This window comes from Physeter macrocephalus, chromosome 1, assembly GCF_002837175.3.
Source record: "Physeter macrocephalus isolate SW-GA chromosome 1, ASM283717v5, whole genome shotgun sequence".
Classification (NCBI taxonomy): Eukaryota; Metazoa; Chordata; class Mammalia; order Artiodactyla; family Physeteridae; genus Physeter; species Physeter macrocephalus.
This window is the reverse complement of record NC_041214.2, coordinates 17,842,481-17,867,853: the sequence shown is the minus strand read 5'-3', so window position 1 is coordinate 17,867,853 and position 25,373 is coordinate 17,842,481. Positions and strand designations below refer to the sequence as shown.

Genomic DNA, 25,373 nt, shown 5'->3' with positions numbered 1-25,373 from the left:
GGGGAAGGGGAGGGGAGGAGGGGAGGGGAGGAGGGGAGGGGAGGAGGGGAGGGGAGGAGGGGAGGGGGAGGGTGGAAGCTGGGATACTGGGGGTGGGTGTGGGGAGGTGGCGGGTATTTACAGTGATAAGAGATGGAGGCCTGGCCTAAGGTGTAGCAGTAGAGGCGGTGAGAGCTTGTCAGATGTGGAGATAGAAGACAGAAGTTGTTGAAAGAAAGAAATCAAGGATAACTCCTAGAGTAACTGAATAAATGGTGATGCTATTGAGACAGATAAGTAGAAGGAGCAGGTTTGGCCAGGGGAGGGGAAGTGATGCAAGAGTTCTGTTTTAGGTATTTTAAGTTTGAGCTGTGTTGGGGATATCCAAGTAGAGACGACAAATAGGATTTGTCTGGAGGTCCAGGGAGAGGGCGGAGGTATTTAAGGAGGTGAAACTAGGGTGAGGAAAGCAAGGTACTTAGGGCAAATAGGGAAATTTAAGGAGACAGTCACACTCTGGGGCCAAGCCTGCCCTTGCACAAGCCCAAGAGTAAATGTCTCCCTAACTTTTATGACCTAGGTGCCTCAGTGGCCTCACCCTGGTTCTAGAGCTCGTATTTAAAGCCAGGGGAATGGCTATCACCTGTGGAGAAGCTGTAGCTAGAGGAGAGAAGGGCCCAGGAGAGAAAGAGAGCTTGTGAGTTAGGAGCAAATCCATGGATCGGACAGCAGGAAGCCAAGGGAAGAAAATATTTCAAGGAGGAAGTGTGGTCGGCTGTGCAAATATATGTCCTAAGGCCACAACGCTGTGCTCCTGACCACGTGTCAGAAAGCAACCAGGTGAAGGAGTTGCAACCCGGTTGAAGGGTTCAGAACAAACCCTTCACCACTGCTAGATATAACTAACTACATACGGACGTTCATACAACATGCTTAGCGCTATCAGGTAGGGAGCATCCTCTTCACGAGTACAGACAAGGTCATTTGTGCCCTGCCAGTGCTCACTCAGGGTCCTTGCTCAGAAGTCATGGGCAGGTCATTTGACTACTGAGGTTTACTTGCGCTCTATTTCTTTTACCTTCTCATAAGAGAAATGCACACTAAATCTATGAGATACCATTTTCCACAAATCATATTTACAAAGATTAAAACGTTTAGTGATATCCTGTGTGAGCTAAGGTGTAGGGAAATGGAGACCCTTGTGCACTTTTCTTGGGAGTGTAAATTGGTACAGCTTCCTTTGGCGCAGTTGGGTACTACTTATAGAGAATTAAAATGCACATATCCTTTAGCTTAGCAATTTTACTTCCAGGAGTTTATCCTATGGATATTTTGCATATGAATCCAATAAAATATTACAAGGATATTCATGGCAGCATTTTTTTGGTAAAAACAAAAGGTTGGAAATAACTTACATGTCTATCCGTATGGCATCCATACGATAGAATTAAGTCAATGATTTCAAATAATGAAGCAAATCTTTAAGAACAGGTATGGAATTATCATCAAAATGCGATATTAGATGAAAAAAACACATCAAACAGAGAAAAGTGCCTCATTCTATCATTTGGGAAAAAGCCAAAGGAGAATGTATATAATAACAAGTAATTATTTAGGTACTTAACTTATCTGATTTAATTCTCTCAGCAGTGCCATGAGATAGGTACTATTATTAGTTCTGTTTACCAGAGGAAAAAACTGGGGCTCAGAGGCGATGTGCCCAAGATTTTTACTTAGTAAGTGGCAGAGTACAGACTTGAACTCATGTCCTCACTCTTATCTACCAGGCTACAGCCTGGGGACAGGCATGCTTGTCTAGGTAGAGACTATTTCTAGAGGATTACACATGAAACTGGTAACACTGCTTCTGGGGGAGGAGACTGAGGGATATTTCATTATGTACCTTTTAGTACAGTTTGGAAAAAAATTTTTTACCACTCTGCAAGCATTATCTATTCAATAAATACATGAATACTTAATAAAAAACAATTAAAAGGATAAACGAAGACAAAAAATTCCCACGACTGTTCTAGATTAAAAGACACTTAGGAGATGTACTAACCAAATGCAATGTATAGGTATTATCTGGGATCTGAACAAAACTTTATGAAAGACATTTTGAGATAACCAAGAAAAATTGAACATGGACTGAGTTTTAGATGATATTACATAACATTTATTGATTTTGTTGGTTATGTTAAAGGTATTGTGATTGTGTTTTGAAAAGTCCTTATCAATTAGAAATTGGAGGGATGGATGGATAGATAGATAAAGATAAAATAAGAAAATGCCTCTGCTTTGCTTGGAAGCGGGTACAGAGGCACACGGGGTGTGGAAGTGCACAGGTGCTGAGCCTTGGTTGTCAGTGATTGTACCGGTCCACGCTGCCCTGTGCTCTGGGGGCGCAGAGCAAAGCAGCTTGGTCTATGATCACCAGCCCTCCAGAGATTCCAACTGCTGAGATAGCTCAATCCATCCAACCTGTTCTTCTTACACTTGGTTAGCTGTTGACTTGGTTTTGACTAGCAGTTATCAAAAACCTTGCTTCCTTCCATCTCCCCACTTGTAGAAAATGTAGCCACCTCTTTGTGTCTGATGGGGCAGCTAGGTGAAGCCCGTCTGAAAACTGAGGTTTGTTACCAAATTGAAACAAAGGCAGAAGAAATTGCACTGATTTGCCTCCTGGAAAGAAAAGCCAGAAGCTAAAATAAATTTCATGTGGAGCATATTAATTCTTATGAAGTGTCTTAAAATTCCTGCTCTTGTGAGAAAGTCACCCAGGAGTGCACTAATCCCTGCCTGTTGTGCTTACATTTTATCAGGTTTCTTTGTTTGATGAAAAGTCCCTGAGTCTGTAATGACCAATCAGAACTCTGATAACAACCCTCCATTTTCCAGCCAACACTAATATGAGTTTTCCTTTGCGCAAGATGAGAGCAGACCATTCAAATAAACATTGGGAGGTGTGACTTTAATGATACTGGATATTGGTATCTAGGAGGTAGATTTGTTTGGTCTTCCGTCTTTGAGGTGTAGGATTACAATACAGGAAAAGGATTTGAACATTTTGATCTGTGGAGGAGCTGTCATTAATCCAGCCGTTGCTTCTGGCCTTGAGGAATTACTTGATTAGCTGTTGACAAGGGAAAGGGAGTTATTTATGAAAACGGGCAGCCGATGCCACGTTAGCAGCACAGGCTTGGTCTGGGGGTTCAGCATTACTCTCTCTTTCATTCCCTTATCACTGATTTCCTCCATTCTGTCTATGAGTCCGTGTGTCTAGGTCTCCTTATCCTTCAACCACCCCAAACCCCTAATTACCCTTCTTTTCTCTCCATTATTTCATTACCAGACTTCCTCAAAGAGAAATATGTGAGTAATAATAATACGAATAAAAATAACAGCCACTTGGGCTTCCCTGGTGGCGCAGTGGTTGAGAGTCCGCCTGCCGATGCAGGGGACGCGGGTTCGTGCCCCGGTCCGGGAAGATCCCACATGCCGCGGAGCGGCTGGGCCCGTGAGCCGTGGCCGCTGAGCCTGCTCGCCCGGAGCCTGTGCTCCGCAACGGGAGAGGCCGCAACAGTGAGAGGCCCGCGTGCCGAAAAAAAAAAAAAAAAAAAAAATAACAGCCACTAATTATATGGCATTTTCTATGTATCATGTGCTTTAGGTATATTGCACAAATCAACACACTTAATTCTTACAGCAATATAAGGTAAGTACTATTTTATCCTCAGTGTATAGGTTTAAAAAAAAGCACAGAGAAGTTGAGTAATTTGTGTAAAGTCACGCAGTGGCATTGCTGCCTTGGCTTTTACTTTCTCCCCCAATTGTTAAGACCAAAGTAAAATTAACACAGTAAAAAATTCTCTTTTTAGCGTACAGTTCTGTGAGTTTTGACAAATGCTTACGATCATGTGAACACCACCACAATCAAGTTATGGAACTATTCCACATTTCGCAAAACTTCCTGTTCCCCCTTTGTAGTCAACCCGTCCTCCACCCCAAGCTCCTATATGTGTGACTTTATAAGAAACTGCCAAGTGTTTTCCACAGTGGCTGTACCATTTCACCTTCCCAGTTGCAATGTATGAGGGTCCCAGTTGTTCTGCATTCTTGCTGGCACTTGGCAGGTTTTTAAAAATTGTAGTCATTTAATAAAAGTGTAGTTTATCTTGTAGCTTTAATTTGCCAAATGACTAATGATGTTTAGCATCCTTTTGTGAGTTTACTTGCCTTCCATATATCTTTTTTGTTGAAGTGTCTGTTCATATCTTCTGTGCATTTTTTATTGAATTGTTTATTACTATTATTATTGAGTTTTGAGAATTGTTTATGCATGCTGGATACAAGCCCTTTATCAGATAAGTAATTCACAAATATTTTCTCTGAGTTTGTGACTTGTCTTTTCATTCTCTTATCAGTATCTTTTCAAGAGCAGCCCTTATTTTTATGAATTCCAATTTATGAGTTTTTTTCTTTTATATATCACGTTTAGAGGTCAAATCTAAGAAGTCTTTCCCTAATGCAAGGTCACAAATAATTTCCTGTATGTTTTTCTTCTAGACGTTTTTTGGCTTTAGGTTTACATTTAAGTCTATGATCCATTTTGAGTTATTTTGTGTATATGGCCAAGGTTAAATTTTTTTTTGCATATGAATATCCAATTGTTTCAGTACTTAAAAAGCTGACCATAGACTTAACATATGATCCAGCAATCCCACTCCTAGATATTTGCCTAATAGCATTAAAAACACATGTCCACACACAAATCTGTATGTAAATGTTTACAGTGGCTTTATTCATATTTGCTAAAAACTGAAACACATCTTAAATATTCATCAGCTGGTGAATGGACAAACAAGCTGTGACCTGTCCATAAAACAAAATACTACTTAGTACTACAAAGGAACAGACTGTTGGTGCATACAATAGGATGGGTGTACTGAAATGCATTATGCTAACTGAAAGTAAGTGAATTCAAAAGGCTGCGTACTGTATGATTCCATATATGTGACATTCTGGAAGAAGCAAAATGATAAGGACAGAAAGCAGATCAGTGGTTGCCCAGGGTTGGAGGGTAGGGGAGGATATTGGCCACGAAGGGGCACAAGGGATATTTGGGGGGTAATGGAAGTGTTCTATATCTTGATTGTGGTGGTATTCACATGCCTCTATGCATCAGTCAAAATTCATAGACCTGTACACCTAAAAAGGATGAGGTGTACTGTATGTAGTTAGACCTCTATAAGCCTTGTTCCAGGAGGAACAAGGTCTAGAATGAGCAGGGTCCTCCAGACGTGAGTGGTAGCCTCAGCAAGGGTGACCGTTTGGCGTGGAGGAAGGAAGAGCTTAGTCAGAGAGAAGAAAAGGATCACTGGGCCAAGAGCCAGGCGCCCAGGTTCTGGCCCACTATGGGTCCCTGAGCAGGTTAACTCGCCCCTCTTTCTCTCTGTAAAATGAGAATGTTCCGTGGGCAGCCTGGGAAATGACCAGGCATTTGAAATTTGACAAAGGCACTTCATGTTTCAGCTTCTTTTCTAACTCTCTGAACTCCCTAAACCTTGATTTCCTTATCTGAAAAATAAGACTAATCCCACCCTTCTCTCACATCTGTGAGGATTCAATGACATTAGCGTACGGAGAACCTAGCGCCTGGTAGGTGTTCAGTAGAGGTCTGCTGTGGTGCCACCCCTAAGGCCAGTTCCACCACAATCCACCCCTTCCCACTTCCTCCAAGACACTGCTGAGGAATTCTCTCCTCTCTCTGCCACAGCATCAAGTTTCCCCGTCTGTTGGATCAGTTCCATCATCACACAAACATGCTAGCATTTTCTCATCTTAAAACAAAAAGTCTCACTTAAGTCCTTCTCCAGCTATGACCCTGTTTCTCAGTTTCCCTTACAGCAGAAGCTCTCAGGGAGCTGCCTACACTCTCAGCGTCTCGTTCCGCTCTCCACTTTCTCTCTTGAACCCATTGCACTAATGCTACATTTCCCAGGGCACCAAAGAGCTTCAAGCTGCCAAACCCAACGGTCCATCTTTCTCCTCATCTTACCTGGTCTACGTTTGACACAGCGGCTCACTCCCTCCTCCTGGAAAGGCTTTCTTCCCCCTGGCTTGCAGAAACTGCACTCTCTTGGGTTTGCTACCTCCCTGGCTACCATCTTGAACTACTTTGTTGGTTCACCTCATCTCCTGAGCCATCCAGGGGACAACTCAGTTCCTTGACCTCTTATTCCCTCTTTCCCGTACTCCCCTGGTGCTCTATGCAGTATCATGGCTTTAACTGGAAGTACTCTCAAGCAGATGTTTCCAGCCCAGACTTCTCGCTGAATTCCACCCTTGCATGTCCTCCAATTACCTATTGAACATCTTGACTGGGATATTGAATAGGCATCTCAATGTGTCCCAAACTGAACTCATAATCTCCTCTTCTCACCCTTGCTTCCTTTGGCCTTCTTCCTTTAGCAAGCCTTCGGTTGCTGGCAGTCCGATTCTTCCTTGACCTCATCCGTGATTCTCCTCTAACTCTCACATTTCATGTTTAAGCCATCAGGAAAACCCCCTGGCACCACCTTCAGAGCCTGACCACATCTCCCTGTCTTCACTGCTGCACCTGGTCTAAGCCACCACCATCTCTCACTTGGAGGACTGCAGGGGCTTCCTAACTGGTCTCCCTGTTTCCACCCCTCCATCCTGCAATCTGCTCTCAACCCAGTAGCCAGTGGAATCTTTTAAAAGTGAATTGGGTTATTTCAGTCCCCTGCTCAAACCCTTCCAGAAAATTCTAATCTCACCCAGAGTATAAGCCAAGTCAATACAATGGCCTACTAGGCAGTACATGATTGGACTTCTTGTCAGACCTCTGACTTCATCTGCTACCTGTTTCCTTGCTTGGTGTGCTCCAGCCACTAGTCTCCTTACTGTACTTCAAACGAGCCAGGAACACTGCTACCTCAGGGCCTTTGCACATACTGTTCCCTCAGCCTGTATATTTCCCTAGATAACTCATGGCTTGCTCCTTTACCTCCATGTATTTACTTAGATGCCACTTTTTCGGGGAGGCCTTCTTTATTTAAAGTTGCAAACCCCTGCCCAGTCACCCCCCCAACCCCCGAACCCCCAACACCTTGTGTTGTTTTTATTTTTCTCCATAGCAATTATCACCATTTGATAAGTGGTATATTTTTACTTATTTGTTTCTTTGTTTCCCCCGTATCATGAAGACAGGTGCATTGGTCTGTTTTATCCACTGCTGTATTCCTAGCACCTAAGAATGCTGGCAAAACAGTATTTCTCAACCTTTTGTTTTCACTGTCACTCCTCACCCAAGGAGTCTTTTTAGACATTCCTCCTAATCACCCTCCACGCATGAAATTTTAATACCACAGATATATTGTATATTGGTTTCTGTATTGTATTTGTATATGTACTTTATACACATATAATACATGCTTTCTAAGGAGTAAGGGATATTTTCTTGCCCCCAAGAATCAATTTTCACCTCCTTAGGGGGTTCTGCTGCTGTGGAGAATGCATACTGTAACTTCTGGACACAGATGCGTTGGATGGATACGTTTTGCTTGGAGTAGGATGCAGGGATGGAGTCTGGTTAGCAGGTTTGGGGTTTCTTGGTGGAAGCCAGTGATTCTGATGGCAAGGAGTTAGTGCCACATAGGTGAGGAGGGAGGGAAGGAAGGAGAGGAGAGGACCATACAGATAGCGACCTCAGGGCCAAAGGAGAAGACGAAGGGGGTTGGCAGTTTTAAGTGTGATGGGAGTTTCTGGTTGAGAACCAGAATTTGTCCTTTGAGTCAGGCAGTCACTGGTGACCTTGATATAAGCTGTTTCTGGGGTTGGTGGTAATAGAAGCTGAATTGAGTGTTTGGAGAGAATCTGGGACAATGCGGAAATAAAATAGAATAGTTGCCAAAGGGATGATAGGAGCCAGTGTGGGTTTTTTTGGTTTTTTTGGTTTTTTTTTTTTTTTTTTCCTTTTAAGAAGTTGAAAGACCTGGCTGGCAACTGGAATGGAATTTCAAATCTCTTTATTAAAAGAAAAATTTTAATCCAACATACTTGGGAGATTGTCAACATGTTAGATGGAAACTGATGGCTGTTTAATAACAAGGTTTAAAGTTTGGGATTTGTGAAAGAATCCATCTCAGACTTGAACGTGACACAGCTCTTCTTTGTTAGCAGGGCAGGAGGATGGGGGAAGATGGACTTGCTCTCTCCATATTTCTGTTAGTTTGAGCAAAGGTCCAAATGTTTATGGAGGGATCTTATAATTGAACAACATTATAACAGTGAAATGGAAGTTAAGGTGCAAATTTCACCCACAATCTCACCAACATAAAAAGCAAGCTTTTCCTTTATTTCTGTTCCTTTCAAACCTTTGTCCGTCTTAATATTTATTTTGTACATTACTATAATCATAATGAAGATTTAAGGTCACATTCTGTTCTTTTTACTCAGAATATAAGCATTTCCCATGTCATACAGATTGTCTTCATAACTAGCATTTAGATAACTACATGGATTTTCCATCAAACTGAGGCAACATTGTCCATTAGGTAGCCTTACATTATTTCAGTATTATAGCTAATGCGTCCAGGAACATTTTCAAGCACATACCTTTTTCTTTCTTATTATGAGGGTGGGTGCTGAGCAGGAGTAACCTTTCTGGATGAATTCCCGGGACAGGAATTATGTGGGCCAGCAGGCTTTCTAAGAGAACGCTATCTCGATATGTAAAGGTCGAGGGAACCTAAAGATGGTGAGTTATAGGCTGTAACATACACGTTAAACTCCTGGTTCAAAGCTCAATTTCCCCTCTGTGAAGTCTGGAAAGTGGCGATTTCTGACAAGATATCGAGTCAGAAGCAGAGCTAGAAGAAACTAGTCATTGGACTGACCCTACCAATAGAATAGAAGGCAGCCAAGTCACAGGAGGGAGAGGAGAGAAAGGGAACCCATATCCCATAGCTCGCTCAGCACAGAGGAAGGCTGTGGTACCCGCACAACTACAGTCTACTATTATGAAACAGAGCTGAGTAAGTCACAAGTTAATGACTGGGAGTGAAAACGCAGTCACAGGGAAGTTTACCCTCCTGCTGTCATTTGGCCGGCGGGGGCGCTCTATTCCTTGGGCTGTATGTCTTGCCTCTGGACACCCACTCTCCTTGAGCCTCTGATCTGTGGCACCCCCATTTCTGCAAAGCCTTTTCCAGTCTTTCCCTCTTCTGTCCCGCTTTTAAGCACCTGTCACCTCCCCACTCCATATCCCTTAGTCTTGTCTGCCTGGCCTACAGAAGGCTTGAAAATATCTAGCAAACCGAACTGTTCCATTTCACAGAGAAAACAGAGGCTATCAGAGGAATTCCCTCAACTTTTCAGTACCCCAGGGCCACCCTTCTTTTTAGTCCAGGCCAACCTTCCCTCCATCCTTAATGAAAAAATTTTTTCTCCTGTCCAAGGCTTGGCATCCTCCCTGTGCTCTCAGACCCTTTTTTGCTTCACAGGGTCCTTCCTAAATCCATTAATTATCTACGTGTCCTATCTCTCTTCAGCTTTTTCCTCTCTACTGCTCTATCCGCTCAGCATAGAAGCATACTCAAGATTCTCCCATTCTACACACACACACACACACACACACACACACCCCTAGCCTGGCCTTAGGACTCTTCTAACTACTCCCTGACCTCAGTCTTTCTTTGGGTCCTTACATTTCATTCCCTCCTCAGCTACTGCAAGGACCTCCCTTCTTAAAGGAGGACCACTCCATCAAGACTGCTTTAGCAGAGGCCCCCCATGATCACCTATAAGACCTCCTCTTCAGCTGTAGCTCCAACTACCACCTCCAACCTGCCAATTCCCAGCACTGTGCCTCTGCCCCAGCCTCGCTCCTGACCTCCAGATCTGCGGAACTGACGGACGTCTCTTGTTGCTGGCCCATGGGTGAACCTCATTAAACATGACCCAAAGTCATGTCATCTTCTCTCTAAATTTCCCCCCTTCTGTATTTAGCTTGGTGAATGATCACAACCGTCCCTCCAGAGGAAATCTGGGGTTCGTCCTCTGTCACCAGGGCCTGTTGATTTTTGCTTCTGATTATCTTGGAAATACGTGTTCCCCTTTCCAGCCCTCTGACCGCACTTTGGTTGGGACCTCCAAATCCTCCAAATCTTGGAGGAGCCTCCGACTCTCCTCCCCACCTCTCTCTTTCGGTCTTCTAATCCATCTTCTGTCCTGACACACACCCCTGCTAAACATCCTTCAGTGGTTTTCCAAGGCCCGCAGGATAAAGTTAACTGCTGCCGTTCAGCAGAGTCCCCCACATTCTGGCCCCTGCTTCCTCCCCAGCCTCACCTTCCTCCTCCTCCTCCTCCTGTCTCTCATGCATCCTCTGCACTCTGGCCACAATAGGCTCTTCATAGCTTGGTTCATGCTGTTCCTTTGTTCAGATTGGCTTCTTCAATGCCATCTAGTGAAATCTAACTCTAACCCTTCCTTTCCTCTGATTTCTCTGTGCCTTGCCCTGACAGAGAGTAATTCTCCTTCTTTGAGCTTTCTGAACAAAAACACTCATGGTGACGGTAAAGGGTGCTATTCCACCATCCAGAGTTCTGGTTCTTTCCCATTCTGTTCTCACGATAGGATTGCACGTCTTGGCGCCTTTGGAGGCCCCATGTAACAACCTTGGCCAAGAAAATAGAAGTGGAAGTGGCATGTGTCAGTTCCGGGTGGGAGAATTTAGTTGCCAGTGTGAGAGCCTCCACAGCTCTTTGTTGCAACAATTGGTGACATTCTGGATGGTGGCTGCATCCTGAAACAGACCTATAGCTAATCTCTGACGAATATGTACTGTGAGCAAGAAATCAATCTTTGTTGGTTTTTTTTTTTTTTTTTTTGGCCGCACTGCACAGCTTGCGGGATCTCAGTTCCCCGACCAGGGATTGAACCTGGGCCATGGCAGTGAAGGCCTGGAATCCTAACCACTAGACAACCAGGGAACTCCCATTCTTTGTTGATTTAAACCTATAACATTTGGACGTGTTTGTTATTAAAACACAACCTAGCCCTTCTTGACTGAGGAAGCTGTACAGCTCTTGTAAGTGGTCAGTTATTTAAAAACACTTCTGCTAGATTCTTTTTTTTTTTTTTTTTTTTTTTTGCGGGACGCGTCTTTTTTTTTTTTTTTTTTGCGGTACGCGGGCCTCTCACCGTTGTGGCCTCTCCCGTTGCGTAGCACAGGCTCCGGACGCGCAGGCTCGGCGGCCACGGCTCACGGGCTTAGCTGCTCCGCGGCATGTGGGATCTTCCCGGACCGGGGCACGAACCCGCGTCCCCTGCATCGGCAGGCGGACTCTCAACCACTGCGCCGCCAGGGAAGCCCCTGCTAGATTCTTAGTAGTTTCTCTTATTCCCTTTGTGTCCTCAGAGTCTAGAAGAACACTTGGGCACATAAGCACCAATGATCTTTTTTGGGGGGGTAAGGGGGATGAGGGCCCATATACTCTAACTTACAAAGCATTTGGGTCTTACGTGTGAGGTTACACTGTTTTCAATAGATCATTGGAAAGTAATAAGATAAAAAAAACTGGTTTGACTAACTGCTAAGTATGTTCTTTTATTACTTGCCATTAATCCATGTTTTATTTGATGGCTATAAATGTATGGCTTTCATTTCACTTGCCTTAAAATTTATTTTATTTTTATCTCCTGGGTTCTTCTGTTATGTTTTATCCTGAAACCTTGTTCTCTTTTTATCTCTTACTGATTCCAGTCTAGCAGTTGTATCTTTCATCCTGCAATTCTTAAAACAGGAATCAGTAAACCCGGTCTAAACCTATGTTTAGGCAGTAACCAAGACTATGAGATGGTTAGAATGTCACTCATGACCAAAGCAGGAAGGCCGGGGAGCTAGTGGCAAGAGACAAAAATAGCCAGGCATTAACCAAAGGACAATATGGCAGGTTTGGAAAAGCACAGCTTTTGGAATTAGGAACGTCTGAGATTAATCTGTTTTTTCCATTTACTGCTCATGGGGGCCTCTGCTACCTCAGCTCCCTTACCTGTAAATGTGGGTGGTAATAGAAATAAGTCACAGAATTTTTGAGAGACACAGTGAGATCATTTATGTGGGAGCTCTTTGTAAACTTTACATAATCACTTAAATATTTTTTAACATGACAAGAATGGCAGAAGAGTTGTAGTTCCACCAAGAGTGGTGGCTTTAAGAACTCAGTGCAGTGAGAGTGCTGGCATTTTCAAGTCTCAGGTTTGATCACTGTGAGGCAGAGGAGTTACTTGGCCCACAGGTGGGGTCATATCTGTACATTAGGACCTAAGATCCTCCCAGAGGAGCCCTTAGATTACATGGAAGTCAGGCAAACTATCTTGTAGCTCAGAGTTGTTGTTTTTTTTTTTTTTTTCCTGACCTGGTGGGTGACTATAGCTGAACGTAACCCAAGAACTTTGGATTTAATCACTTATTTGCTGCCTGTCACACACTCCCCTCAGTGTCTGATCTACTGTTCCCATTCTCGCTTCTGATTCCCTTGTGCAATTGCTTGCACATTCTCTGTAATGGTTGTCTAAAATGATGCTTGGGCTGACGACACGCCTCTAAAGAGGACTCCTGATTCTTAGAAGGAGCAGAGCCCTTCCACAGGAGACACACAGATGGAGGCCAAGACATCAGCTTTATTTGTGATAAAGTGCTGAGGAATGTGGTTTAGATTGTCCACCCAGTTCCGCTGAGTTAGGAGCCGCTCCCCCCAGCCCCCGCCACTCCCTGCCAGCCACAGGCAGGGCTGGACAGCCGAGGGCCTCCCTATCCAGGGCAGAGCTGGCTCCTTACCCTGGCCAGGGGAAGAGCAGACTCTGGTAACTGGTGGGCAGATTTGCAAAGAGGGGGAGCTTTTGAAGCCGCTGGGGCTGGGAGCCACGTATGCTCAGTTTCTTACCGCAAATCCATCAATCAGATCTCTCATTCCCTCCCAGGCCAGGTGGGTGTGGATGAAGGGTGAGACCCTTCACAGAAATATGCAGCTAAAGGAATGGAAGGCAAGCATCCCAACTCAAATTGGACCAGAAAACCTCCCAGCTGTGCGGAAACAATACTCAATACTGCTTCTCCTCGCTGCCCTCCTTCTGGTGACCTGCCCAGCCTTAACACTGAGGGCTTCTGACTCTTGGCCTCACCTGATTCTACCTGTTTTGGCCGTCATCCACCGCAATAGTTCTCAACCGTGGCTACACATTAGAATCACCTGGGGAGCTTCTAAACCATCCAGTGCTCAGGCCCCACCTCCAGAGATCCTGATTCAATTGGTCTGGGATGGAGCCTTGGCATCAGTAGTTTTCAAGGCTCCCCAGGTGATTCTAAATCACAGTCAGGGTTACAGACCACTGATCTAATGGTTTAGGTCGCATCGACCCTATCCGTCTTCATCTGGCTCGATGTAAACTGCAGGTAACACCATCTGTGAAGCTCTCAGAAGGAAGGCAGCCCCTCTGATAATGATGTTAGCGATGGTGCCGCCACTTCTTCCTAGATTAAAGCCGTGATGGTAGCTTCAGAGATCCTGTTTTTCTTCTCGACTTGTCCTTCACATAAAAGCTAGGTTTCAAAAAGAAGTTGTATTTGGCCCCTTGGTGCTCAGCTGTTCATTTTCTTGAAAGGGAATAAGGGGGAAGAGTTCTTTTTCTTCTCACAGAAATGCTCTTGATCTGACTTTCCCCTCAGCCCATCTGCAACCAGTCATGATGAAAATCCAGTAAAAGACATTCCCTGACATAAACTCAATGCGTTCATCTCCTTTAATATCACCCTTAGTCGCACACCCAGGTATTGAGCCAGGCTTCTGATGGCTACGTGGTCCGGGAGAATGGAATCCATGACCCGAGCACTTAAAAGGAGGAGACATGATGGTATGATAGAACCATGTAAAATACAGTTTTCTCGGTACCGCGCCTGAATTTCTCTCAGCTGAACTGTATCTACCTGACTCCAGCCCATTGGAAGCAGCCCCATCAGTGAGTCTTAATCGCCCACAGTGGCTGAGGGACGGCAGATGCTTTGGTGCATCTGTGTCTCTGATAACAGGACCCATTTAACTGCTCTGAATCCATGGGGTATGATTATATTGGGGTAATAACTCCCAAGAATGGCTTTGCCACAGTTATAACATGCTGAGAGGGAGTGAAATACGAATCCTGCATAAATTAGTCTGCCAGGTACAGTTAGCTATTCATACCTGTAATAAAAGAGCATCACACCACAACCAGTCTGGGTTTCTCATTGTTTAATTTAGATGAGGTTTGTTTTTAAAAGAAATATGCCTTTAGCTTTATGAAAACCCTGATATAGTTCAGAGATTAAAATGAGTTTTTATTTTTCATCTTTTGAAAAAAAGAGATCTGGATTTATACGCATTCTATCCCATCTAGCCCATTGATTCCTCATTAAAAAATATCAGTTTTTGTAGTGAATCAAATGTATCTGCTTTTTTTTTTTTTTTTTTTTTTTTCCATCCCTGCCTCTGTTTTGAAACTGTTCACGTCACCTCAGGAAGGAGCCTGCCGTTATCATCATTGCTGTGGTGAAATATTTATTATAGTCCAAGTAGCTAACTTTGAAGATCATCCCGTGTTGATTTTCGTTGGCAGAGATTTAAAATCAGCTAACCACACGTGCGGTCAGATATCTCTGCCCTCAACGTAAACTATCAACATCAAGGTAATATAATTACGTAACCCACGTGACCTGCTCAGCCTAGATTCTTAAACAGGCTTGGCTTGACAGTTTTACTTTCCAAAGGTCAAAGATTGGGACTGAGATATCAGGGCCACTGAAATGTGAAATAAAGAGGAAATGAATGAATTCAAATCTTAAGGCCAAGTACCATCACCTGGTTATAGGAGAACTAGCTCTTATGAAGCAGCAGCATAATTGTTTCTCATCTTTGAGGTGTTGTTTTTTTTTGTTTGTTTGTTTGTTTTTTTTGGTGGTACAAGGGCCTCTCACTGCTGTGGCCTCTCCCGTTGCGGAGCACAGGCTCCGGACTCGCAGGCTCAGCGGCCATGGCTCACGGGCCCAGCCGCTCCGCGGCATGTGGGATCTTCCCGGACCGGGGCGCGAACCCGGTTCCCCTGCCTCGGCAGGCGGACGCGCAACCACTGCGCCACCAGGGAAGCCCCTCTCCCTGCCTTTTGATTTTCTTCCTTTTTTTGCTTTCTCAATAATTCTCTCTTAATTACTTGAGTGTTTATGGCTGTTCCTGCTCTTTGGAACCCACTCACCCATTTCCCTAGCATTCCAGAATTCCCCATTTTTCATTTTCTCCTTCTTTAACCTGCAATTTTCTACACAAAAAGTAAAAGGTTATGACAGGGGGAAAAAAAGAAGCATTCACTTTGATAATGAAATTCATCTGGGTCCTAATAAATGGTAGGTATTTCAGAATACTTCACTTTAAAAATCAAGAGCTTTGAAAATGAAAGAGCAAAGGCACACAAAACTCACCACCTCTAATGATGGTGGCTAAAATCTGTCAGTGGGGGTTTCAAGCAACTGAAGCTAGAAGAGTCATGCAAATTTAAAGCTGGAAGGGCCTTGTCTAGAACAGCCAGCCCCTTGTTATATAGATCATAGAGTGTTTGAACTGGAAGAGACATTAGAAATAGCCTAGTTTCACCTCCCATTTTATAGATGCAAGAACTGAAAACCAACGAAGTGACATAATTTGCTGGAAGTCTAACCTCCAGTGAGTGGAAAATTGCATCGCCAATTGCTTAAACATTTACTAAGTACCCCTTTGTGACAGGCTGCATGCCAGGTCCTGGTTTGAGGGAGAAACGGGATGGTTTGAGGGACACACAGCCCCTTGCCTTCTCGGGGCTCCGGTTCTCCTTGCAGTGAAATACACATCCTCAAACACTTTTAGTATAAGGTGATTTGAAATAACAGAGTGACATTAAGGTCTGGAGAGGATAAAGGAGGAAACAGTTATTTGACTGTGAGAATTTGGCTTTCCCCTTCATGCTAGTGCTTCCTAAACATTACGATCTGCTATCCCACTAATCACTTTTTCCCCGCAATGGGAGGAAAACAACATCACTATTAGCTGGACTGTTTTTTGTTTTGTTTTGTTTTTGCGGTGCGCGGGCCTCTCCCTGTCGTGGCCTCTCCCGTTGCGGAGCACAGGCTCCGGACGCGCAGGCTCAGCGGCCGTGGCTCACGGGCCCAGCCGCTCTGCGGCATGTGGGATCCTCCCGGACCGGGGCGTGAACCCGTGTCCCCTGCGTCGGCAGGTGGACTCTCAACCACTGCGCCACCAGGGAAGCCCTAGCTGGACTGTTTTAATGGGTGAGTGAGACTAGACAGTAGCCCCACCCCACACCCCAAGCAAAAAGGCCAGAGGGGCCCTGCATGCTGGGTGACACAGTACAGGTGGCTTCCTTGCCCCGCTCCCTCCCACCAGGTAGCCTTCCTCAAACTCAATAGGTGTCCCTCCTACCCGCACCGTGCCTGCTTCCACACAGGCGGTGCGCTAAGGAAGCGGGGAGAGATAGGCATTGTTACTAGAAGGAGGTATGTCAAAGACCTTTGCAGCCCCGCCATGTGTAGGTAGGGTGATGGGAGAGATGCAAGTAGATCACCTGGAACAGGTGAGATCAGCAGGAGACAGGAGTCATACTTGCAGGAGACCACGGAGATAGAGTGCCAACTCTCAGTGTCGGTCACAGAGACCCTGAATCCCAACTATTCTATCCCAAAATATGTTTGAGAAGCCACCTGCTTGCTCACCGAAGTAGTTTCAACGTTCCCTCTGCAATCTGGGTCATGGGCCTCATTTGGTCAAGAAACTCTGCTTCTCTAAAATGTGAAGCCAGCTAAGTTTCTGCTAAGCTTTTTACAAATTTTCCATCATAAGGTCCAAGATGCTTTAAAAAGTATGACTCAAGTTGCAAGCTGTGATACGTGATTGGTTAAATTTTATTTTTTCTCATGTCAAGAAAAATATTCCATATGTTTTCCCCAGCTCATTGAACTGTCTTGGCAATGAAGAGATCAGCATATCTAGGAATGATTGATACCATATGATTCTTGAGTATCATATTTTGATGATGCTCTGCACTGTTTCAAACCAAAACAGAAACCCACCCACACACCCTGCGCTCAAAAACCGGTACTTTTTGTCTTGATGACTACATTTAGAGTTTAAACATCATCATTAAAATTTTACAGGTGACATATCAGAAAGAACTAAGCCGAACAGTTGTGTTGCCTAGAAAGAAAAACAGTCCTTCATTATAATGAATGAAATTGTGTGCTAGGTATGAAGGCTAGTGACCTCTAGAAGATGAATCGCTGACCCATACGTGGATGAGAATCAGCCAGAGTAAACGAGGCAGAAGTTTTCCCAGCAAAATGGTGCATGCTGGCAGGGAAGATTTTTGTTATAATTAAAAGAGATAGAATGGTCAATAGGGAACATTTAATAGGAACAAATATGACAACATCGCCTAACTATTTTTCTGGTCCATTCTTCCTCCTCACGTTATACCATACGTCTGGGTTTTAAGAGTGACACATACATTGCACATAAAAATAACACACATAAACTTGTACAGCAGAACCAAGCAAAAATTCATTTAGAATAAGGACACTGTCAATGCCCAGTTTATTCAGAGTAAATCTCCAACTAAACCTGCACTGTCCAATGCAAGATTTTCTTCACTAGGCTGGGGAAAATGTTCAGAGTATCATGGAGACTAATGCAGTCCTGTGAGATAGGCTCGGGTATTGTTTAAACCCCACCAGCTCCGTGAGTCTTCACAGAAAGCAAAGGGGCACCTGATTAGAACAACTTCATTACGGACAGGGCCGGCGTAGGACACAGCCATAAAAAATCCTTCATTGAACCAGAGCGGACTGTGGCCCGGTAAGGATTAAATGAGACAAGATATGCATAGCGCTTACTGTGAAATAAGTATTTAGAAAACATATTGTTTGGGAACATGTCCTGTGCTGTGAGTAAAGTTTATCTTCATTTCACTGTACAAAATGCAAAGGCTCCAGAAAAACCCCCTGTAGGCTCCCTGCCTTTGTCTAAGTTCATTTGTGAGAAGCTTTACTCAGACTTTAGCTGCCAATGACTCATGGTTAAATCGTTTCACTCATCTTTTTTCCTCTTTTGTTTTTTAATACAGTTGCAAATCACGTGACATTCTGCTTTGTTCTTTTTTCCCCCCTAAGGGAAGCTAAGCAACTCTAAGAGCCCCATTACCTTAATGAACTAAAGCCATGCAGTGAAAAGGGTGGGTATCCACTTCATCAAATCTAGTAGATGATAATTTCTTGAAAAGCTGCGGACTAATTCTTGGGGATTTTCTGGAGCCCTATGCAAATTCCTATCACTTAACAGCCTATGTGAGTTGAAGGTTGGTGTCCAATGACTGCTAAGAAACTGTCAGGAATGTTGCAGAAATATAACTAGGCCAGCGCTGAAATTTAATTAGACACTGCATACGTTAATAATAAATTCAATTAATTTAGCCTTCTACCTATGCTAGAAAAAAAATACCCAGGCAAAATAATAATTCATTTTAAATGCCTCAGTTGGTAACCTCCTTTCCTGAAGAGTGATTTATGCAGTAATTTCCTGGCTGTGTCTTCATAAGATTGTTCCAAACCAGCCCTTTTGAAATAATAATAATTTCTGAATGTGCACTAGGAGAGATATAACAAATGACTTTTTATTAATTTTCATTTAATGAGTTGCCTATTCACATGGTAATTTTTAAAAAAATTCTCTTCTTAAGATAAACAGGTTGTAAATACTACAGGTAACACTTCCCTTTCACAAATATCACGACAGGAAAATCTGATTCGAAGGTTAATCAGTGGCAAATTTTCTATCCTAAATAGGCTTCTAATTCTTTCCCAGTTAGCACAGCATATCATTTTAAATTTCTATAGTCAAATGATCCAAATTGGGTAAGGAAAAAAAAAAAAACAAGAATATTTTTCAACAGCAAAGCTCCTAGGAGGGAAAATAAGGGTGTAGACAGGAAACAAAGTTCTGTGCAAGGGGGAAAAGCAGCTAGAGTTGGTTAAGGAGCCCATGACACTGGTTCTTTTTTAAAGAACAAAACCAAGATCATCTCTTACAGCTTTCCTGTTGCACAAGTTCCTCCCTTTTAAAAAAGGAGCCCATAATTTCTTACATAAATATTAATATTAAGAATTTTAATTGCTTGTCTTTTCAAAAAGTTTAATTCCCTGGCAACTCATGAACCATAAGTTGTCATAAGAAAAATAGCAAGAATGAAATAATAAAAACAAAATAATAAAAACTAGGAAGAAGAAACTGCTCAGAAGAGACCTAGGTATTTCAAATAGTTCATACCTGTTTAAAAAATCCTGCAATAGAAAGGGCCAGGCTCTTAAAAATAATTTCTTGCAACACTTGGAAGAGTTTGCCTAAAGTATTAAATAATTCAAATGCAATAGTTACTTACATGAGAACCGAAAGGGCCTTGCTCCCAGGCCGCACTGCCTCACGCCCTCTCCATGGAAAAGCCCGTACTGCATCTCGCCCATGAACTTGTCCAGCTCCTGCCCCGAGGCATTGACGAGCAGAGCCCCAGTTTTGCAGAGGAAGGTGGCTTTGATCCACAAAGGTGTCCCCACGGCTGTCACAGCTCCGAGGGCACACACAAAGCTCAACATCCCAGCCATGCAAAAAATGACTTTCTTCTGTTGGCTTGGCATGATGAGAAATGGCTCTTGTGAGGGTGAGGTTCAAAAACCAGACCTTTGTGACCGATGAGAAGTGACTGCCCCTTTGACTGCATTTATTATGGAAGGTGAACAGACAGAACCCCGCTGAAAAGGCAACTTCACCATCGACGGCGTTTCTCACCAGGTTAAATGTCAGAATGCCAGGATGAAGGTGGCTTCATCACGCTTACTTGGTTTTTTTCTCCTTTTCTGCTGCTGCTTCTAATTTGAAATCTTTGGACTAAGAATCTGTAAAATAAAACTCTTTCAAACTGCCTTCAAGTATCTCCTCTTGTGTCCCTTGGTAACGGAGGTCTAAGATAACAGATGGAGTCCTCCGTGTAACTTGATGAATGCCTCCCCTCTCCTCTGCCTTTTGTCTGATTGGGTGAGTTGAAACTTTCAGAAACAGGCTTGGCTCCTATGGTAAATTTTCAGCAACTTGAGAAGTTCATTTATTGATGTGTTCTTATTTTTGTTTTTGCTTTTGGTGGGGAGAGAAGGGGAGTGTCATTAGAGGTAGGAAGAATATATACACATACACACACACGTATATATTGGCAATTAATTGATTTTGGAAAATGTTCATTGTAGCAGGATAAAATAATGGACTGAAGGGGATTCTGTATGGATCTGAAGCACCGTAGACCAACCACCGGGGCTCCTAACTCCTTTTCTCCCAGATCAGTGATTTAGAACCAGTGTGTCAATAGAGAGTTTGATTCTGTTTTTTCCTGGCACACAATAATATGGAGAGGCAGGTGCAAATATCCAGATTTCTAAATGCTTTCCTTTAAAACATTTGGCAGCTTTGGGACAATGGCAAGGGAATGTGGTTCTGGATCTGAGAAATACCAGAATCTGGAAAGAAGACAAAGGCATTGTCATGGAAATAATGGACTGTAGTCAGGCGGAAGGCACTAAGAATTCATCGCTGAAAAGCACAGGTCCCAGCAGAGGTAATTGGTCAGAGAGACAAGAGACAAAGGGGTGAGCAAGACTAAATAGCAAAGTGAGTTTGGTTAAATGGTTGAGATCTGAAAACTAAAGTTCAGAATTCAGTGACCGCTTTTTAACTGCATTTCCAGTGAGACTCCTCTTTCTGCAAACAGATATAGTACTCGTTTGTGTGTGTGTGTTTAAAGAATGTCTATTTATGCCACATTATTGTGCTAGGCTCTGACCTACAGAGTGAACCTTTAGTAAGAACTTATGACAGCTGGCACCTTGCTAAGTGTTTTACCTAAATTATGTAATTCTCACGATTAGTGTATAAAGTGACGAGGAAGAAGATCACGATGACGTCCCCATTTCACAGATAAGGAAACTGCGGCTCAGAATTAGCAAACAACTTGCCCAGGAGAGTAGTGGAGCTGGATTCAAATCCAGGCTTTCTGAGATTTATGTGCTATTCGTAGCAGCCCTTGACCTTGAAGAGACGACCAGCTCTTCAGTTTGGGTTGGGCTGGGCTGGGAGTAACGGCAGGGTAGCCCATCATCTGTTATACATCTTGGGTGCCTGGAAAACACAGACATCTGCAAAGAGAACTTTCCCAGTTGCTCAGAAGCACCTGTTTACGCTAGCTTCTAGTCTCTTGATCCACTTTTAAGCATGGCAGCTTAGAAGAAATTAATCTGTGACGATTCCACACCGCTGGCAGCATAAATGAGTCTTAGGTTAATAGCGCTTTGAGGGGGACTTTAAGGTATACTCTTGGACTTCTCGGCACGGCTACCCTCTTTTAGTAGTTGCCAGAGGCTGTCTTGTTGGAGATAGACAACTAAGTATAGAACCAATTCAGTCATGCCAATGTCCCTTCAGGGGAGGAGGGGGGAACATAAACCATGGCCACAGGACAGGGCACACACAAGATTCCGAAGAGTCACTCAAAATTAGGTTTGCAATATAAGTAAGCCTATTTATTTCATGTAACTTGACACACAGAATAAACAACTCATTTGGCTTCCCAATGAATTCTCCACTGGATTTAGAATAATTGCCATCATTGTCCACTAGCAAAACAAGGGGGCACCAGTGCCCCTAGTAAGTGGTTATGTGAGGGTCATATGCCACACCCATTCCAGAAACTCTAAGATGTCTAAGGAGAGCTAAGTTAATTAAATCAACATATTCTGTAATTGGAGGAGACAGAACATTTCCAAGCCTAGAAGCAGAAATCACCTACAACTTAATCAATACAATTAATACCTCTACAGAAAGGACATGGTAAGAGAGGGGTAGTTAGCATAGGATGTTGGTTTAATGAACAAAACCCAGCCAAATGTACCTAAAGCTGTCCAAGAAGAAAAGCCCTGGCTATGTGTATGGACAGCAATTAGATCACATCAGTTCTTAAGTTTGCATCAGTCTATAGTGAAGTTTTCCCTGGTCTGTAGAAACATGAGAAAAATAAATACAGCATAGTGAGTTCACCTTTCATTCTGAAATTTGTCTTTCCTAATTTTTGTTAAGATTTCCTTTCTTTAATGGAATAATAGTAGTTGAGTTTTTTGTTTGTTTGTTTTTGCGGTACGCGGGCCTCTCACTGCTGTGGCCTCTCGCGTCGCGGGGCACAGGCTCCGGACGCGCAGGCCCAGCGGCCATGGCTCACGGGCCCAGCCGCTCCGCGGCACGTGGGATCCTCCCGGACCGGGGCGCGAACCCGCGTCTCCCGCATTCCCTGGTCTGTAGAAACATGAGAAAAATAAATACAGCATAGTGAGTTCACCTTTCATTCTGAAATTTGTCTTTCCTAATTTTTGTTAAGATTTCCTTTCTTTAATGGAATAATAGTAGTTGAGTTTTTTGTTTGTTTGTTTTTGCGGTACGCGGGCCTCTCACTGCTGTGGCCTCTCCCGTTGCGGGGCGCAGGCTCCGGACGCGCAGGCCCAGCGGCCATGGCTCACGGGCCCAGCCGCTCCGCGGCACGTGGGATCCTCCCGGACCGGGGCGCGAACCCGCGTCTCCCGCATCGGCAGGCGGACTCTCAACCACTGCGCCACCAGGGAAGCCCAGTAGTTGAGTTTTTAACATCTTACTTGGCAAGCTAAAACATTGACAAAACTCTATCTGTTCCCAGTTAAAAAAAAACTACTTGTCTATGACATACAAATTATGGATCCCCATGTGGAAACATGAGGCCTACGACCTCATGGTGACCTGGCTGCTCTCTTTGCCCTAAACCAGTGGTTCTCAGCTGCTCATTGGAATCACTTGAGGAGATTTTTAAAAACTGCTGATGTCTGCGTTCTAATCCCTGAAATTCAGATTTGTTTGATTTTAGAGTATGGCCTTCATGTCACATCACACCAGGTGATTGCACTGTGCAGTCAAGGTTCGGAGCCAGGGTTCAGACCCCATTCTAAACGGCTGCCTTCTGAAGACTGACTGGGCTTTGCGGATATCTCAGCGGTGGAATGTATGAGGCATGGCCATCTGGTCACTCGAGAGGAAGTTTCTCATTATAAATTAATAAACTGGCACAACCATTTACAGCTCAGACTTGCCCGAATTCTGTTCGGCACCAAGAGCATCATCTTGTCGAAGTGTCCTGATGAGGGCAGGTTTCAGCCTATCCAAGATGAAAGCCCAGGTTGTGGATCATAGCTTTACCCCATGTCACCACATGAGCATTAGCGGTGATGTCTCCCGGTTGTGAAGGGTCCCCCTCGGGTCCTACGCCTGTCTCCCCTCCTCTCTGTGCAGCTCCCTTTCAAATTTCAATATCAACCACCCACAAGCTGCATAGTAGTGTGTGATCCACCCTCTGAGAATGATATAATAGAACCTGGCAGTCACTCTTCCTGACAGCCTTCTTTTGAAATTTCATCTGAAGTGTCTTGAATGACAGTGATGACACCATTTTCCTTGCAGCCTCTCCGAGAATGTGAGTCATTAATGTCAGCAAGTTTTCACCAAGTATACTTTACTTCTCTCGATCTTAATAGCAATACATCTGGTGACATAAGAAAAGGGAACTAAGCCTTTCCACCCTCCCCAGTGACCCCTTTCCGGTGCTGGATGATGATATAATTCCCCAGTGTGACTGGAAACAATATCAAGAAAGGAGTACAACTGCAGACGATGTTTCTACTTCCAATATAGTATTTGTGTCTCTTCTCATGCTGATTTGGCTTCATTGGTTTTTCCTTATGGTCATTCAAAACAAAAAAAGGCTCCAATCCAAAGGCATAGAGATTCTCACCTGATTTGCCTCCTGAGAGTAAGAGGTAGCACGGCATGGTGGGCTGTGGAGAGAGAGCTGGGGAGAAAGATGTGCTCCAGGGTCTGGCTCCAGGTCCGTCACTAAATTAAGAATTCTTTGATTTCTCTGGCATTTGTTTTAGTCATTTATGAAAAGAGTGGTCTTGGCTATATGTATAGGCAGTTCTCAAATTATTTTTCACTGGAGAAACCGTTTCCTCAACTGAACTCTTCGGTGTAATAAGAGATAAAAATCGAGCTTTTATATTGGGAGAGGTGGGGACCCAGGAGCTTTGTCACTGGGCACCCCCCCCTTCACTCCTTGTTCCCTAAGAGCCCCCCATCCCAACCCTGAAGTCAGCTCCGAAAAGCACACTGATAAGCATGGACCACATGATCGTTTAATTCTCTCCTAACTACAAAACATTTTTTCACAAGTTATAGTATTAAAATTTGTCCATTTGCTAGATTATTTCTCTCACTTTTTTTGCTGTACTAACCTGTTATGTATTATAGAACATTGCACGGCTGAGAAACACTGGATGGTTGATTATTCCAATGATTATTTTTTAGATTATTTGGTGAGTGTTTTTGGGTTTTGTCTGATTTGTCACTAGTAAGAGTGATTTCGATTTTCTTCCAAATGGATCATTATACTCCAAGGCGTCTCTAAGAGAGATTCAGCAAGGGTTTATCAAGCTGCCTATTCTAAGACAAGAGGCCTTTGTGAATCTATCCCATTTTTCTCATCTTTAAAGCAAAATCTGGCAAATTTGATTGACGTTCCTTGACTAAGTCAAGTTGCTGGTGATCCTGAAGTAGCATTGTCATTCTCTAATGACTGTAAAGGGGAAAGAAACCACTCCACAGAAAGGATTGATTGATTTACTAGGGGGAAAATTACCACATGTGCTAGACCTTGATTGCAGCTAATATTTGTAGAGCTAATTGCTTGAACTAGAGGATTAAAAGGGTTGAGGGAAGGAAGAAAAAGAAAACAAAGTTCTCTTAGAATACAGATGAAGCCTCTGTGGATTTGGACTGGAGGGAGAATTCAGTGTGGGGTTTTCAGGGCTGGTGATGATTGTGGGATAAGTATAAGAGTGGGGCTTCTTACACAGAACAGCCAGAGAGCCGGAGTGGAGGAAAGTTGCCGCCTGCATCAGATAAGATGTGTGATACCCCTGATATTTCTGGGTTTCTTGTGGGTATCTCATTACAAGGATAGGTTGATTCTTAAACCTCAACCCAGCAGGATGCCCAAGCTATTACAGAAGGAAGACACAGTCTGAGATACCTCCTTTAATAAGAATAGATGAACCAGATTCTAGTACAGGGTAATAGTAATAATTTTCCTCGTTGATATAACCCAGGGTAGGCGTGTTGAGATGG

At 43.7% G+C, this 25,373-nt stretch overlaps 1 protein-coding gene across 1 annotated transcript in view; it reads right to left on the bottom strand.

The window, feature by feature from the left end:
- The window catches only part of CLRN1 (clarin 1), a 37,434-nt gene extending 17,666 nt beyond the window's left edge, over nucleotides 1–19,768 (bottom strand). The window contains exon 1 of the mRNA XM_007114614.2: nucleotides 19,516–19,768. Within this exon, the coding sequence (XP_007114676.1) occupies nucleotides 19,516–19,768 (253 nt within the window). The remainder of the gene's footprint in view (nucleotides 1–19,515) is intronic.
- Between the last annotated feature and the right edge of the window lie 5,605 nt (nucleotides 19,769–25,373).